The sequence below is a fragment of the Mytilus trossulus genome, chromosome 7 (assembly GCF_036588685.1).
Source record: "Mytilus trossulus isolate FHL-02 chromosome 7, PNRI_Mtr1.1.1.hap1, whole genome shotgun sequence".
In the NCBI taxonomy this organism is placed as follows: Eukaryota; Metazoa; Mollusca; class Bivalvia; order Mytilida; family Mytilidae; genus Mytilus; species Mytilus trossulus.
This window is the reverse complement of record NC_086379.1, coordinates 24,927,659-24,946,380: the sequence shown is the minus strand read 5'-3', so window position 1 is coordinate 24,946,380 and position 18,722 is coordinate 24,927,659. Positions and strand designations below refer to the sequence as shown.

Here is an 18,722-nt window from a genome sequence, read left to right as displayed (position 1 = left end):
CAGGATATTTTAATAAAAAAAAATGGTGGGTTGAACCTGGTTTAGTTGCATGCCAAACCTCCCGCTTTTATGGCAATGTTGAATGTAACATTAAAATAACAACATTACATGATAGGACTATCATACAAATAAATAGGAGAACATATAGGACAGAGAAACACACGAATAATAGCTAACAAAAGGTACCAGATTACAATTCCATACGCCAGACTCTCGTTTCGTCCACACATGATTACCAGTGACGCTCTATTTAAAAATGTTCGAAAGCCAAATAAAAAGGACAAAGTTGAAGAGCATTGAGGAGCACAAGATCCAAAAAATTGTGCCCAATACGGCTGGGGTGTTCTGTCTGGGATAAGTACATCCTTAAAACACATCAAACGAATGGACAACAACTGTCATACTCCTGACTTGAAACAGACATTTTCAAATGTAGAAAATGGTGGATTGAACCTGATTTTATAGCGCTAAACCTTGTACGACAGTCGCATCAATTTCCTTAGATTGTCAATGATGCATGAACAAAATTTCACATATAGGGGTACAAAAACAACACGGGCAACACCATTGAATCAAACTGAAGAACATAATTTTGTTTTGTCGTTCTCCGGTTGTAATAGGGGCCCATCAATCTCGTCTTATATTCTAAATCATAACTTGGTATATTATCAATGTTTAAATCGCCTTATTTAGTGTTCACGTTGAATAATGTGAAATATCAGGTAACTGTTTTTACACGAAGCAGACAGTCATATTCGCAAAGTATAAACTTCATAAATTTTTACAATTACCTAAATCCCCTTAATCGATAAATCATTTTTGTCGTTAGACTATTTCAAATATAAAACATTAATTCGCTTGTTTAGTTGACAGTTTCTCTTGTAGAAAAGAATATGTTTTCACTGCATATACACAACCATGTACTTATTAATACCGGTAAGTTTTTTTTTATTATAGCTGACAACGTTAATTTCCAGTCTCTCGCTGCGTATGATGAACTTTACAGTTATATGGTTGGAATAGTCGTGTTTCTTGCTACCATACAGTTCCTTAAGCTTCTACAGTTTAACAAGAAAATGAATATGTTGGGAGATACAGTAAATTTAGCATCAAAAGATCTGAAAGTTTTTTCGTTTGCGTTCATTATGTACTTTTTAGCGTTCACCATATTTGGATTCCTCCTTTTTGGTTCTACCTTATATGCATTTGCCAGTTTTGTCAGTGCAGCAGAATCAATGTTTGCATTCACGTTGGGTAGTTTTGATTTCGCCGCAATGGAAGCATCACAAAAGATTTTGGGCCCAATATTTTTCTTTTTGTTTATTTTCATAGTTTATGTTGGGTTAATGAGTATTTTCCTAACGATAATTGCAGATGCTTTTAACACCGTGAAGGAAAATGTCGCCAATCAAACGAACGAGTATGAGATTGTTGATTTCATGTGGAAGAAAATTCAAGGTGTTATAGGATAAAACTGTTAAGGATGTTCGCTTTTTTTGTTTTCGAAATTTGTCACATGTTCGGAATCTTCTGCTTTCATCCATATATTGCCATTAAAATTTGCACGGTAAACCTTATCTTTCTTTTCATCATTGTATTACATACAGTTAAACAAGCCATAAATATCTTATAAAATCCTTGCTATTTTTTCACATTTTTCAAGGAAAAAGTATGCCAATGTTAGATGTAGGAAAAATCTAGATTTCCTACAAACTTTTAAACGGCTTCAATCTGTAAAAGAGGAAGCGAACATCCTGAAGCCAGAAAATTGTTGACAAAGTTTGACGATTCTTGTTTGTTATTGTTTCATGTTATATTACTAAGAGTTTCCAAGTTTTACTCATATCATTTTGTTGTTTGTTTTCAATAGCTATTCACAAGGAAAGTGAACTAAGAATATTAATGATTGGAAGAAAAAGAATTCACATAGAGCCATTCACTGATACATACATTCACAAAGCATTTTTTTTTAAAGTTTTGTGTTAGACCTTTTCTCAGGGAATTTTTTTCCGTATTTACTACAAGAACAAGAACGAATATATTGAAATATTGGAAATCTTCATGTTAGTTCATTTGTAAAGCTGATTCCAAATATCTTGTCAACGGGTGAATATTAAGACATACAGAAAAAATGATCTTCAAACAAGATTTCTTCACATGTTAAGTATTTGACATAATGGTGACCAAACAGTAAAATACCTTTAGATATAGTTTATAATTCTCGGAGCCTTCTTTTATACACTTACTCCAATGTGCCGCACTTTTGTATGACAACAAATCTTATTGATTTGCCAATATGCACATTATTTATTTCAAAGCATTTTTCACATATAAACATTACAATGGTTTAGTGAATTGGGAAATAATTCCACTTTGTGGCCATACTAATAAATTAAGCATTGTCAATTTTAAAATTAAGTCTTGTTAATTCAATTATGACAAAAAGTTATCAAAAAACAATTAGCAGTTATATGCATGCAACTTCAAAGATCTCATTGTTATGTTTCTTCGAACTTTAGTTTGAATAAAATTGATGCAATTATTCCCCTATGACTTACTTGCTTACTTGTCTTTACGCAACACGTCACATATGAAAATAGTTATCAAAAGTACCAGGATTATAATTCAAACGCCAGACGCGCGTTTCGTCTAAATAAGACTCATCAGTGACGCTCAGATCAAAATAGTAAAAAAGCTAAACAAATACAAAGTTGAAGAGCATTGAGGACCCAAAATTCCAAAAAGTTGTGCCAAATACGGCTAAGGTAATCTACTCCTGGGGTAAGAAAATCCTTAGTTTTTCGAAAAATTTAAAGTTTTGTAAACAGAAAATTTATAAAAATGACCATATAATTGATATTCATGTCAACACCGAAGTACAGACTACTGGGCTGGTGATACCCTCGTGGACGAAACGTCCACCAGCAGTGGCATCGACCCAGTGGTGTAAATAGTTATCAAAAGTACCAGGATTATTTAAACGCCAGACGCGCGTTTCGTCTAAATAAGACTCATCAGTGACGCTCAGATCAAAATAATTAAAAAGCCAAACAAATACAAAGTTGAAGAGCATTGAATGAACTTGCTTATTTGCTTATTCATCTGACATGCATTTCATTAAGAACAAATATCCTGATTCAAATATTTTATGTTTTAATGTAAATTATAAGAACTGGAAAACTCAACAAAAAACAAAACAAAGGATAGCATGCTTATAACCAATGCGCAAGACGCATATTTCGAGTACATAGATCCACCAATGGTAAACAATCAAAATTAAAAAAAATCAATAATCTAAATTATTACACAATAAATTATCACCCCATATTTCAAAGAGACACAATCTTGCCAGGATATTGTATTAAATACCTTTAACTCTTATAGCATTCATGCCTTTAGGTTGACAAACTTTAAGTGTTCCGAATAATTTTGACATTTTATGAACTGTAAATTTATGAGAAATGAGCCCCTTAATGGCATCACTTTGCGCACATGAAGTTTAGTGATATATTTTAGGACGAAACGTCAAAGGTCAGTCAACAGTGGCATATACCTAGCAAGTGGTAATCTCATCAAGGATACCAGGCATGTCATTCGGTGCACCAGATAGGCCTTTGGTCTTCTCTAAAATAGTCAACTTCAAGTTAAAAATGATGCATTGAAATCAATAAATCCTGATTTCCGACTATTCTTTATTTCAGATTAGGAATTTAAAAGGCAAGGGCAATCATATATTAGATTAAATATATATTAATAACACAATTAAAACATAACATTTTCTATGTCTAACTAACATATGTATCAGGACCCAACAGATTTATATTTGCAATTAAGTTCTTGTATTAAATACATATTACCCTTATAGGTATAGAACATCTGTTGCAAATATTATAGACACAGCACACATGTTAACTTTATAATACGTTAACGAATCGTAATTATGAAGACTGATACACAATCGTTTTGGCAAATTCTATTTCTGATTATTTTCGATTTGTATAAGATGCAAAATTTAACATTTGGAAGCATCTGGTGCATACCATTTTTCAGTTTTGAAAACGGGATGTTGTAGTGAATTCCCTTGTTTAAACGTGATTGGTTTCTTAAATGACCCTGGGAAAAGGTGGGTAAAGACGGGAGGTTGTAGACCACTACTCTCTCCAAACGAATTTTCGGTTTTTGTGCATGCAGCGGCTAGGTTATCAAGCCGTACAAATATATCATCCAACTTATCCTCGATGTTGTCAACAGATTCTCCTAGTTCTTTGATGTCTTCATCACCTACAATATACAAAAAGTAAAATAAAAAACATAACAAACTCAAAGAAAAACTCAAAACGGGCAGTTTTTAAAATGGCAAAATTAAAAGCTCAAACAAATCCTACGAATGAAAAACAACTACTTTATTTTTGATTTGGTTAATGTTTTCTTAATGTAGAAAATGGTGGATTAAACCAAGTTTTATTAGCTAGCTAAACTTCCGACTTGTATGACAGTATTAACAGATTCAGAAAGAATCGTTTACATAAACTTGATTAATAAACAACTGTTATGACAAAGTTGAATAAAGATAAAATTACAACTAATGTTATCAATTTTTAAAGAATCACAGATATATCAAAAATAAATACATGTACCTATCATGAGGGTAGTGCGAGGCCACAATGACGGATTTTAGACAACAAATATATATAACTATACGAAATGTGCAATACTTACTTAGGAAATATTTTAATTTCATATTTTGGACAATTCTGTCCAAGTTTATTCCTGTCCATGCTATAAATCGGTTCCAAACAAAAGAAACAAGTTCATATTCGTTGCTCTGTTTTGAAACATCTTTTTTGATGGCTGCTATAGATTCATTCAATATAGCAACAAAAATGTTGATCAGCAAAAACATCACAGAAAAAAAGAATGCAAAGAAAAACATCGGACCGAATACTCTGTTTACTTCTTCCAATGATCTGTAGTCATAACTTCCCAGAGCAAACGCCAATAGAGTCTCTAAAGAGTCAAGCATAGTCCGATATGAAGCTAACTTTGGTCCAAACATCATGTAGCCCCATATAGCATAGCCAAGCATAAATACTGTTAATGCTACTGAGAAAGCAGCCAGCTCCTTTGCTGAGTTCTTTATGACACCCGCAAGCATAGACATCTTACGGTTAAATCGAAACATGTGTAAAAGTTTAATAATGCACACAAAAATTGTGAAAGCTACGAGGTATCCAAATATCTCATCCCACATAGCCAGTCTTTGAAAATTATAAAATCTATCTGAAAAGAGAAATCGTAAAAAACCCTGTTAGCAGCATTGTTGATAAAAATAAATCTTCTTATCACATTATATAAAAGAAATGATGAAGACCGCGATACTGAAAATGCTAATTGAAAACTGCTCAGATATATTGGCTATACTTTTCAAGGTTGTGTCTGTAGTAGCTGCTAAAATTAATATTTCGAATTGAATTTAGCCGGGCATTGACAATTCACAAGCATCGTCGAATTAATTGTATTTTATATTTTTATTCATTGGTTGAATAGAAAACTTTTAAACAGTGTGGTCCGATTTCCTATATTTCATACAAAAAAGATGACTACAAATGAAATATACAACATAATGTAAGGAATGATGAAACGAACAAAATCAAAATGTCCATAAACTCTTTACAAAAACTGAATTCGGAAAACAAACTGATTAAATTTGAAATATTGATACTGAATTACCTCTTAATTTCGTCACACTTTTCAGTGCCAGGGTGGTAATGGCATGTCTCATGGTATACATAGCTACACTCACAATAGCTAACAACAGGTTAGTTAGTTCTAAAACGTTCCAGAAACTTTTGAAATACTGTCGGCCTTGCCTTCGTATATGTCTTATTTCACGTACAAGATAATAAACAATAAATATAACAGTCAAAATCTCACATGCCACAACAAATAGCCCGTAGCCTCCAATATAGGAAAATAAACGAAATGTTTTCAAGAAAAATTCTGGTATCATTTTCCCAGAAGTACTCTGCTCAAATGATATAAATATGTTAGAAAACATATTGACGTTTGGGTTATATAAAGTAAATTCGACAAAAACTCCTCTCGAATATCTATCTATCCAATTATCTTTTTCTAATTCCTCTACCGTTTGTTTTACACGGTCGTATTTTCCAATTAGATCTGCTACATAGCCTCCTCCAGGATAAGTACCAAATGTACCCTTATATGGAATGCCTTCATTATCCATTAGACCTCGATATTTCCAAGGATAATTTGGAACATTACGGTACGTCATTCCTGATGGCAGTGCTAACCAGCCTTTGCTATACGTTTGTTCATCTCCCACATCGGTTGACCAATCCAGACTACAGACATCGATAACAGAATTGATAACTAATGGAATATTACAAGATTCTGCAACGAAAAATAAAATGTATATTGTTTGTTTGTAATCGTTTGATATATTTTGTTCTACTTTTTTCAAATCACGAAATGCTTTAATTATCTGATAAAATATATCATGATTAACATTTCGAACGCCAGACGCGCGTTTTGTCTACAAAAATAATATGCCATTTTATGATGTTTTGATAATGTACTAATCACCACGTTAATAATTTAGAAGCATTGTCAGAGTTATCCTTGGGTTGTTCTTGACTAGGCTTGCGTTATTTGAGTTATTTTAGCTTCTCAATCAATGATAGAAGCTTTATGTAACGATAGCAAAGTGTCAAACCATGGTACATGATAAATTAAGGCAATAATTTACTGTGCATAATTTCGTGTTTAATTGATAAAATTTTCAAAGCGTCTCCCTTTGTCAAATTTTTAGTAGACATATATCCACTAAGAACCATAAATGCTATTCCTATTGATAAACTCTCAAATTTGATGCGCTGTGTGTTCCCTATATACGAGTTGGTTTACCGTTATGGAACAACCGTTTCACAAATGATATCGGATATGTTCCTTGCGTCGTAGCTACAATCCCCTTCCCTTTCTTGAATTTGACCTACCGAATTAGACTATTTACCGGATTCATGGTATTTGTAATCACATAAGCAACACGACGGGTGCCGCATGTGGGGCAGGATCTGCTTACCCTTCCGGAGCACCTGAGATCACCGCTAGTTTTTGGTGGGGTTCATGTTGTTTATTCTTTAGTTTTCTATGTTGTGTCATGTGTACTATTGTTTTTCTGTTTGTCTCTTTCATTTTTAGCCATGGCGTTGTCAGTTTGTTTTAGATTTATGAGTTTTACTGTCCCCTTGGTATCTTTCGTCCCTCTTTATACAATAGACACTAGACGTAATTTAAAACAAAACAAAATGTTTACAATCAGCAATAAAATAAGTAACACTAAAGAAAGTTTTTACCGGGTCTTACTCGTTCTTGTCTTATTCTTATCGGACCAACTCTGTACGACTGTAATGTTGAAACAATTCTTTCCCCGAGAGAGCCCAACGGATCGCCATTCCAATGTTTAGATACATAGAGATTTGGAAGTAATTCCAACTTTATCCATTTCCATATGTGCCCTGGTTTATGGATCTGAAACAAACAAGAACAATATTTTAAGGTAAAAACAACTGAAAATCTGATATTTTCTAGATTTGATAAGGCATACTTTTGAATATGATAACCAAAATATTGAAAACATCAGCCTTCATTTTTTTTTTTTTTACAAAAACTCGCAAGAAGAGGCGGATTTAGGGGGTGCCAGGGGGCCCGGCCCGGCCCCCGTTTTTGGGAAAAAATTTGGTTGCTTATATAGGGAATCACTGAAGCGGTGCCCCTCTTAGGTCAGTCAGTGGGCCCCCACTTATGAAAATTCCTGGATCCGCCACTGACTGCCACAGGAAAATGAGAGTATATTGGATAGGGACAGAAATCTTGCCGTGCAACAGGCCACCTACGGACCCCTCAAAGAGTGGTTGCAAGGGTTCTTAACGTGCAAAGTGCGTGACACTCTCTTTACACGAGGCATCGGATTTAACGTCCCCGTTCCGACCGTAAACACCCTGTTTAAAAGTAATAAATCGACTTAGAGAAAGCAAACTAAAACCGAGGGAAATACATCAACTAGTATTAGAGGAAAATAACGAACCAACATGAAGTGCAACAAAAAATAAACTACAATGCCATTTAAATAGAAACGAATTATAAGATAACAGCTGCCATATTTTTTTAACTTTGTACAGGAAGTTTTAAGAAAAAAAATGGTGGGTTGAATCTAGTGTTATGGCTAGCAAAACCTCGCACTTTAAATCAATGTTAAATTTACCGTTCGAATGACAAAAAAAATAAATGCATGGACACTCAGTAAAGACATAAATAAATAATATACCTTCCGATATGTTAACCACAAAATAACATAGAATGCCTCAAGTAATGTGAGCAGTACACAAACACAGCATGACAAAATTACGAACTGTGCATCACAAGAATGTTATGGAATAATCGCTTCACTTATGTGATCGGATATGTTCCTTCCCTTTCATGAATGTGACCTACCGAATAAGACTATTACCGGGCGTGTAACTTATTGAGCAACACGACGGGTGCCACACATGGAGCAGGATCTGCTTACCTGTAGTTTTCGGATGGGGTTCGTATTGCTTAGTCTTTAGTTTGCTTTGTTGCGTTATGTGTACTATGTGTTTGTTTGTTTGTCTTTCTTCATTTTTAGCCATGGCGTTGTCATTTTATATTCAATCTACGAGTTTGAGTGTCTCTCTGGTATCTTTCGCCCCTCTTTTTCATCGCCACAAAAAAAATGCCGTCACAGGTTAATTATAAAATTTCATAAAACGTGAAGAAAAATCTCTCAGAGCATTAGCTAACAAACCTTGGTTAAATTTTGTTCCACTGTTAACATTTGAACAATTGCATCTTTTACGTTAAACGATCTAGTATCTCTGTTGTGATTTGCTACTAATATCATCAACGCCAGAAATAGAAAATAAAATACGATTTCCCTCAATGCAGCGTGCATTTTCATCTCTTTCAACCTTATTTCTCTTGCTTTAGCAACTTCTTCAGGATCTGGTGGTTCAATATGTAAAGATGGTCGCATTTCTGAAAAAGTAAAAACATTTAAAAACTAATAAAACGGTTCTTATTTTGTATATTTGGTCAAAAAGCTTTTCAAATAATCATGTTATAATTAAAACATCATTGCAGTGGAATGTTTGTTTAAAAGTTGATATTCTTCATTATGAATTTGATGTGCTTGAAAAGATTTTCTTTATTAAGCCGCTTCACCAAGAACGCTTTAAATCAAATATTAAAGGCTCGGATATGTTTAAACACAGGAGGAGCTATATTAGCAAAGGGACCCAAAGAACACAATAACCAAAATGCGATATAATTATTTACCAACAAACACATTTTCTTAGATACCATATATCTCCAATATAAAAAAAAACCACTTCACGAAAAAACGGACCTATTCCTCTGCTATCAATAAAATGTATGCAAAATCAAAGCTATTCTATCATAACAATTTGATAAGTGATTGCAAATAAGTGTGTCTTCCATGCCCGTCTTGAACATAAAACAATAAATATCAAATAAACAAATACATATCTGTCAGAATTACCTCGTTTTGGTGAGGAATGAATTAATTCCTCATCTGGTTTTGGGTGATTAGATGCATCCTCATCAAAGTCTGTTTCGTCTTCAATATCTGGTTTGCGCAGTAATGCAGCAATAAGTACAGCAATGACGATAATCTATCGAAAGACAAGAAATAAGTCAAGACAACATTAAAACGAAATCAAAACGAAGATTGCATGATAATTTGTCAGTATGTATTCTGTGAACAACTTATAGATTACGACATGTTTTAAAATGATTTACTCAAATGTGTACTAATATTTTCTCTGTTTGGCAAGAATTAAAAACATGTGTGTTCCCTTTTATGGATATATTTGATGAATGTAACTTCTTTTAAACCTCCAGTTGCACTTTTATATATCAGAAATTCAGATCAGTTCAAATAAATAATTTTAATGTGTCCGATAGGGCGAAGTATATATCTATCTATTAATTAAATTGACATAATAGTACTTACCTTGGTAGGCTGTATGACTGTTACCGATTCAAATATTGATAGGATCATAGATGATAACCAGTTTAAGGATTTCTCTTTACCCCATTCCATGCTGTACAGGAACGTAAAGAACGAGGACACTCCAGCGGATATAAAAACTAATAACCAACCAATGTAAACACACCAATGAGGCAATTTGAACTTTTCTTTACGTTTTACTGTTTGAGAATGCTCGGTCGATGACTCTGGAGTACCAGATTTATTTCTTTCATCATCCAGACAAGTTTTATGTTCTGAATCTTCCTGTGGTACAATATCAAAGTCTGATACCTCTTTTATAGACATATCATCAGACTTAAAATTTCTTGGTTTTAATCTAATTTCTGATAGTGTTCTCACTGGTTTAACATTTCCCATGAATGCATTTGTAATCTTTGTTTCCTTTGGACGTGATTTTCGGAATATTAAGTCAATTAATATATTTATAGGAAGCACAATAAAACTGCAAACAACGCTTATGTATAAGCCATGCAATGTAAACTCTAAGGGTCCTATTTTAAATGACTCAACATTTGTAACTTTTTCTTCAGCTTGATAAAACATAGCATTAGCCACCATTGTGGTAAACACTAACGATAAGATACAGGAAAGTCTTTGAGTTCGTGTAAAACTACTTCTCTGTGGTCTAGAGAATATAGATATCCACAGATGAGAATCACTGAAATTTTTCCTTGTCTTTGTCATAAATACGTTTTGAAAGCTTGTAAGATCTTGTGATCCTGCTACTGGTATCAACCTATCGACCATGCCATCATCTTCTTCTACAGCAAACCATTTATTACACAGAAAGAAAAACCTGCAAAGAAAAGAACCACCATTACTTTTTATTCTCTTATTGTCTGCTTATCTTATTTGTTGATTGTTAAGTTCCGTCATCATCCAATGTGCGATTAAAATATTTTCTTTATCGTTTTAAATTTGAATAAACTTAATAACGGAACACTTGCGCTTATTAGATAAAAATATTAACGGGACTATAAAAATACGTAACGTTATATACTATCTAAAGCGTAGCAATTGTTTTGTTAAAAAGAAACTTTGTAAACTTTAGATATATAGTTTGTAAAGCTGGAATCACGATCGTTTTTGAAAAAGGAAGATTCATATTTTAATTTTTACAACGTCATTAAAATACTATACTAGTATATCACAGTCTTGTTGTTTTGTTGTTTTAACTTCACAGATTTTTACTTACGTTTCTCTTGTTTGTAGGTCAGTGATAATAATTTTGTTGAGATACCATCCCTGATTCCTTCCCTTCCCACTATTATCATGCCACATCCTAATATAGGTCAGAGGTCCTAGCCATTCTGGGACACTCATTATGTAATGATTTATACTTCCTCTGGATAAGGTCTGAAACAAATTTAAATATTAACATGATTTCTTTTTTAAGCTTGGCAAGAGAAACAAAGTTATTGTATAACATATTAAAACATTGTGAACGGACCAACTAGACAATTATCCACCAGCGTTCGATTGAAATGAATGTTAGCAATTATAGCCAACCGTGTGGCCTTCATCAATGAGAAAAATGTATACCGTTATAGCCGGATATAAAAGGCACCAACATGAAACAAGGCCGTACGGAGACCTATAATTGTTAATGTTTGTGTCATTTTGGTCTTTTTTGGATAGTTGTCTCATTGGCAATCATACCACATCTTCTTTTTTATATTATCAATGAACTAATGGCTTATTTACAAACAAAACAAAATACGAAAAAACAAATATGACTGATATAAAACAAACGACAACCACTTAACTTCATACTCCTGACTTAAACGACAACCCCTTAACTTCATACTCCTAACTTAAACGACAACCACTTAACTTCATACTCCTGACTTAAACGACAACCACTTAACTTCATACTAATGACTTAAACGACAACCACTTAACTTCATACTCCTGACTTAAACGACATCCACTTAACTTCATACTCCTGACTTAAACGACAACCACTTAACTTCATACTCCTGACTTAAACGACATCCACTTAACTTCATACTCCTGACTTAAACGACAACCACTTAACTTCATACTCCTGACTTAAACGACAACCACTTAACTTCATACTAATGACTTAAACGACAACCACTTAACTTCATACTCCTGACTTAAACGACATCCACTTAACTTCATACTCCTGACTTAAACGACAACCACTTAACTTCATACTCCTGACTTAAACGACATCCACTTAACTTCATACTCCTGACTTAAACGACAACCACTTAACTTCATACTCACGACTTAAACGACAACCACTTAACTTCATACTCATGACTTAAACGACAACCACTTAACTTCATACTCATAACTTAAACGACAACCACTTAACTTCATACTCCTGATTTAAACGACAACCACTTAACTTCATACTCCTGATGGACATGCACATAAAGAATGATGTGCTAGGGTTAAACATGTTTGTAAAGACTGTTCTAACCTGGGGCAGTAGTGTTATAGCACAATACGAGAACAAACTATGGAAATCAGGTGAAAAATGTTAAACTTATAATATGGATTTTATTTTGCTATTCCAAATATTCACCTTTATTTGTTTTTCATCTTCTAATTGTCGCACACCCGTATCCTTCAAGTCACCCGCCAGTATAAAGTTGACATGTGACCTGGTTCCTGCCCCTCGCCTCATTCCTGTACACACTGTTACCTGGTAGCAGTAATTGTCTTGAACTATGTTGTCCATCAGAGGTGAAACTCCCCACTAAAAAAAGCAAATTAGTTTGAACATTTTGTTATCAGATTTTAGCTTTACGAAGAGGATATATAGGTATATTAACCATTTTATTGAGTAGGTCTTACGAAGGGGTGTAATACCAGATTAACGCTCACGGTCTATAATAAAATTGAGAATGGAAATGGGGAATGTGTCAAAGAGACAACAACCCGACCAAAGAGCAGACAACAGCCGAAGTCCACCAATGAGCCTTCAACGCAGCAAGAAATGCCACACCCGGAGGTGTGCTTCAGCTGGCCCCTAAACAAAAATGTATAGTGATAATGGACGTCATACTTAAATCCGAAATATACACAAGAAATTAAAATTAAAAATCATACAAGACTAACAAAGGCCGGAGGCGTCTGACTTAAGACAGGCGCAAAAATGCGGCGGGGTTAAACATGTTTCTTGATATCTCATACTTCTCTATACCTCTAGCCAATGTTGACAAAACAAACACACAACAATACGCACAGTAAAATTCAGTTCAAAAGAAGTCTTAACCAGATGTCAGAAAAGGTATCAAAAGAAACTAAACAAAATGACACCGATACATAAATTAACAAAGGACTATTAATTTGTATGTTCACATTTTCGCAATAGTATTTTAACAACGACAATCCATGTGTTATGGATAACAACGAATGTTACTGCTCATCGAACTTGCACTTGCCATAAAAAGAAGTTTCATGTCCTTCTAAAGCATCCAAGTACGTTCCCTGTTTTGAATAAGGTTCGTGTTACGTGTTACATACATAATGATTAATGTATATTTTCGTAGTGAATTTAACTATTCCAAGTACCTTAATTATATCTTTCTTATCCTGGTATCTGGTCCATATGATACCCACAATATAGAACAATATAAATCCACACAGTGTTGCCAAAACAGCCCAGTTATCCTTAAGTTTCTGGTCTAAGTTGTTGAAGACGGACTTGAAGTCTATTTCATTTGGAGGGACAAAAAAGTCAACACCAAATGACGTCAGATGGTTACAAAGACATCTAGTAAAGTTTGTGTTTGATAATGGACTGACCTGCCAAAAGATAGATGCATGAGTCAATACTTGTACATTATTTATTCGTAAAGGACTAAGATTTGAATTCAGGTGCGAAAATAGTACAATAGAAAAATTCCGTATGGACTTATAAAGTCTCATTTTTCTCTTCTACTTATTAATTTGAAATATCCCTTAGATTTCATTCGCCTCATATTAAGGGGTTAAACACATAAAATCGTTATAATTCAAAACCTGTCCAATATTTCTAAAACCTGAATGTCGAGGAAATCAATATACTTTACTTAAAAGTTAAAATAGTCACGAATAAACTATAATTGTCAATGAAAAAGTTGAACAACATTATCAAATTAACTGATATATATAAGAACATACAGAGCAGTTATCGGTCGTCCATTTATCCTTCATATCACTCCAGTAATAGCAACCTGACGTCACAAAACTTAGGGTGTAGTTAACAAAGACTGGTTCATCTGGTTCCAGCGTGTATTCATAGTAATCTTCGTATACATCTTCTTCCGTTATATTCACTGAAATCGTTTTAAAGAATATTAAAAGTTAAGATAGATCAAGTTATGTTTCTTTTTCATTATATCTAACAGCATATCCCGTCCCCCATTTTATTCTATAAGTGTGTAAGTGTGGCAGAGTCATATTTGATTGATATATCAAATATGATATTGATGATATTAATTTTATTGGAGGGTTTGATAGTTTGGTTATTCATTGTTTCTATTTCTAGCACTATTGTTCTAGTATCATTCTCTTTTCCCTTTGGTGAACCTCATTTCTTTCATATCATTTTGGAGGGAAAATTCTAACCTTTTGATTGGTCAATCTTTAGACCAAAGGTCTTACTATATGTTTTCATTGTTTCTGGTAGATTTAGACTGCAGACATATTGGAATGTAGTGAAAAATTCCTGCTTGATATATTCAATTCTGACATTGATGATTTGTATTATACTTCTTGGATTTTCAATATTCTTATATTCAGGTCAGTTGATTAACCTTATTTCTTATTAACAAACTAATAGTATGTCATTTTATGGTGACTTGAAAAACACCGGTATCACTCAGATTACAATTCTACCTTGACAGGTAAGTTTGTATCTAGCCTATAAAATACTTATTTAGCCTTGAGAATTGAAAGGTCAGTTAATCCCATTCATACAAAAGAAATTGGTAAAATTGGCTTCATGCCATTTACCTTGTCCAAAATTAAGGTCACTATATTGTTATTGTGATATTGTTAAAGTACAAAAGAGACCAATGCTTAAACTTTGTGCATCTTGATTCAGTTGTTCAAAATATGTTAATGTTGAATTTTAGGGGTTACTTTCGGCCTTTTTTTTACGTGTTAGTATCGGCTTGACTTTATAGTTTTAGGGCATTTTCTTTTAATAGCCTTGAAATAACTCTCATTCTGTAAATTCTCATGAAAATGATTTTACTATTTAGTCTTTCTGTTACAAGATTATTTATCAATTATGTACATTGATCATGATTATATTATCAGTATTGCATTACAGTTACCTAAGTTACCTTTTTATTTTGCACAGTTATACTTTATACTTTTGCAGTGCAGTAAATTATTCTCTATTCTTTATTTTGATGTTCATTTTCTCTATTCTCTATCATTTTTTGTTGCTATTACATGTATTCTCTATTCTGTAAACCCCATTCTGACCCTCATAGGTAAACTTTTTTTGTATGCATGGGATAAACTGACCTTTCAATTTTCAAGGCTAAATAAATATTTTATAAGCTAGATACACACTTACCTGTCAAGGTAGAATTGTAATCTGAGTGGTACCGGTGTTTTTTCAAGTCACCATAATACTTTGTGAAAGGAGTGATTGTATGTATTGAATGGAGGAATATTTGGAGTATGAAAGAGTAAAAGATTTTATCATTTTATAAAAACACAGAGTCATATTAAACATTTTAATATAAAACATTCTAGTACTTTAAATATTATAAAGTTACAATAAAAGTGAAAGACAGATAACTTTGGTATTTGAATAATACAGAACTCTGAAACTACATATTTTAGATGTAGTTGTATATTTTATTAAATTGGTGAAATAGTCCTGCCACTGGACTTATGAATGTTATATTTGTATTTATTCAGGATATGGATTAATACCTTGTCAAGTTGTCAAATGAGTAGTGCTCAGATTTTAATATACACAGCACTGTGATATTCCAGCTAGTACACTGACCTTTGTACCATATACATAGAAAGCATTGTGTTCTATGTTGTTTATTTGTAATGTCTGTACTGTCTATATTTTTTATTCAAGTAATTGTCTGTTTATGTGAAGTGTAGTTTATGTAATATCTTTATGTTGGTCAGAATTTGTATGCTTTGTATACAAACATATTTATAAAATGGACAACTCATTAATAGATTTGAGATGTATATAATTATTAATTATTACAATATACATATGAATATTGTATTGGAAAGTTAACCAAAGAGTTAGATTTGAGTGCTTTAAGGGCTTATTTGAAGTATATAGATATCTAAAGGAATAAATATGAATTGTAGTTATTCCCCTTTCTGTCTTGTCATGTGAATATTTATTATTTGTTATTATATGTTGTAGGTTCTTAAATATTTGTGTATTAAAAGAACAGAACCCTAGAATAGTGTTCGTTGTATTTGACCAGAAAATACCCCGTTACATAAGCTTCATACTTTATAACACATACAATCGTTTTCTAGTGTTTAGTCATATACAGTCAAACCTGCTGTTATCGACCAATTTCGAAGCCCTCAAATAGGGTTTTCCTCTATACCCTCAAGGTTTGTTTCATCTTTCTGAATATTTTATTGAAAAGATGATTTTTTTTAAAGGAATAACGAGAGTGGTTACCAAAATACGATTGATTGGGCATCAGATTGAACGTACCTACACTTTTTTTCCGTCTTATCCATGTGATAAAAAGTAAACTTAGTCTTTGAATACTAATTCTCGTTGATTTCGTAGTTATACAAAATCAAGAAAATACAGAATTATAGAATTCTAAAAAAAAATCCAAAATCGAATTTCCATGACAATACTTTGAGGTAAATGCACGTAAAATGGTACCCTAAAATATAACCTGCAGAAGAAGAATAAACTTAGAAATTTCATTTTTTGGCCGATAGTTTTCTTTTTTTAATTGTTTTACATTTGTAATTTCGGGGCCTTTAATAGCTGACTATGCGGCATTGGCTGTGCTTATTCTTGGAGACTGGTTACCTATAGTTGTTAACTTCTGTGTCATTTCGTCTATTGCAAAGAGTTTTCAGAGGCGGATCCAACAATTTTGAAAGTGGGGCCGTTCCGGTCATGCTTCAGTGATTCATTATATAATCTACCATATTTTTCCCAGAAAGGGGAGGGCAGGCCCACTGTAGCCCCCTCCCCCACCCTCGGGCCGGCCCCCTTTTTAAAATACGACTATGGTTGTTTCATTGGCAATCATACCACTTCTTCTTTCTTATATAGACACACAAATATAGAAATTCAACAATATCGAAAAAAGACTTATCATCATACCTTCTCCTCGGAGTCCAATGAAGTAGATGCCTTCTCCATGTTGTCGTACATATTCCTGTGACAAGAACACTCTGTGAGATAATTCTTCAAACATATCAGAATTACCTTTGTCCAATGTCTCAGTAACTGAATGGGGGATTGTAATATTCCAGTCATGATCATTAACAGAGGGGAAATCTCCAAATTTCACAAATACTTCTAATTTCCTGTTGATTTCACCTGGTTCAATTATAATACTAAGAACACTATCATTAGAACGAACACTAAACGAATGAAAATACAAACTATCCGAATTATCAACATCTAGACTAAAAGTCTGTACATTCAGTGCCGAAGAATCTACTAAAATATCAATGACAATATCTTCCTGAAGGTTTGTAACATTTATCATCTGTCCTTCGTCTCCATATATGTCCATGGTCACAATGGCACTGTTGATGTATTTAGCTGTAGCATCCCATATATAAGGATTTGTTTGTGAACTAAGTACCTGAAATTTAGAAATATACCATAAAAAGCTATATAATTTGCAATCCCTCAAATGAAAATTTTTTTAAATTACATCACTATTTATAAACCATTTATGAAATAAATAAACAATATTATATTTCCAATCTGATGTTCAAAATAAATAATTGATAATAATTATCGCTTAGTTTAAAAAATTGTTTATGTTTTGTATTTGAAAAACCAAGAATATTATATATCTTCATAAAATTTATTTTTTTATTGAGTCGTGGGTGGCAATTGATGACTTGACATTTTGTATTGCATTGTTGAAGTCTTCTTTAATTTGTTCATTTTGTTTTTCTACTGGTGGGTTGTTGTCTTATAAGATGGAAACTTAAAATCTTTTTAATTCACATCAAATTATCTCCTTAGGGATGATATGCACAATTCATGCATGATTCTTGCATAAGAAAATTGGTATCTTTTTAAGTATCCAGATGTTTTTCATAAGAATATTCTACTTTTGTGAAATGTCAAACCTTAACATCTACGAATGTTGAATTCTTCATGTTTAATAGAAGTGAATCTGATGACGGCATTTTGAATGATCCACCAACAGCTTCGACATTAGAGTTATTGATTTTGGCTATAGAACTACGTTGTGCTAAGACTGTTAGTAGTGGTGATTGCAGTATAACCGGTGGTTCATCTGTAGCTTGGTTCTTTATTACAGATTGGTATATGGTATCTGCTACACTCAAAACTTTGGATGCGATTTCTTTAACCTGTAGAAGCGAAATTAGGAAAATAGACACTTTTACTTTACATAATGTATGATATTCG

General features: G+C 33.0%; 1 protein-coding gene across 1 annotated transcript in view; it reads left to right on the top strand.

Annotated features, from left to right (window-relative positions):
• Positions 1 to 1,926, top strand: part of LOC134726291 (uncharacterized) — a 28,089-nt gene extending 26,163 nt beyond the window's left edge. Inside the window, exon 25 of the mRNA XM_063590691.1 lies at positions 958 to 1,926. Within this exon, the coding sequence (XP_063446761.1) occupies positions 958 to 1,472 (515 nt within the window). The 3' untranslated portion in view covers positions 1,473 to 1,926. The remainder of the gene's footprint in view (positions 1 to 957) is intronic.
• The last annotated feature ends 16,796 nt before the right edge of the window (positions 1,927 to 18,722 follow it).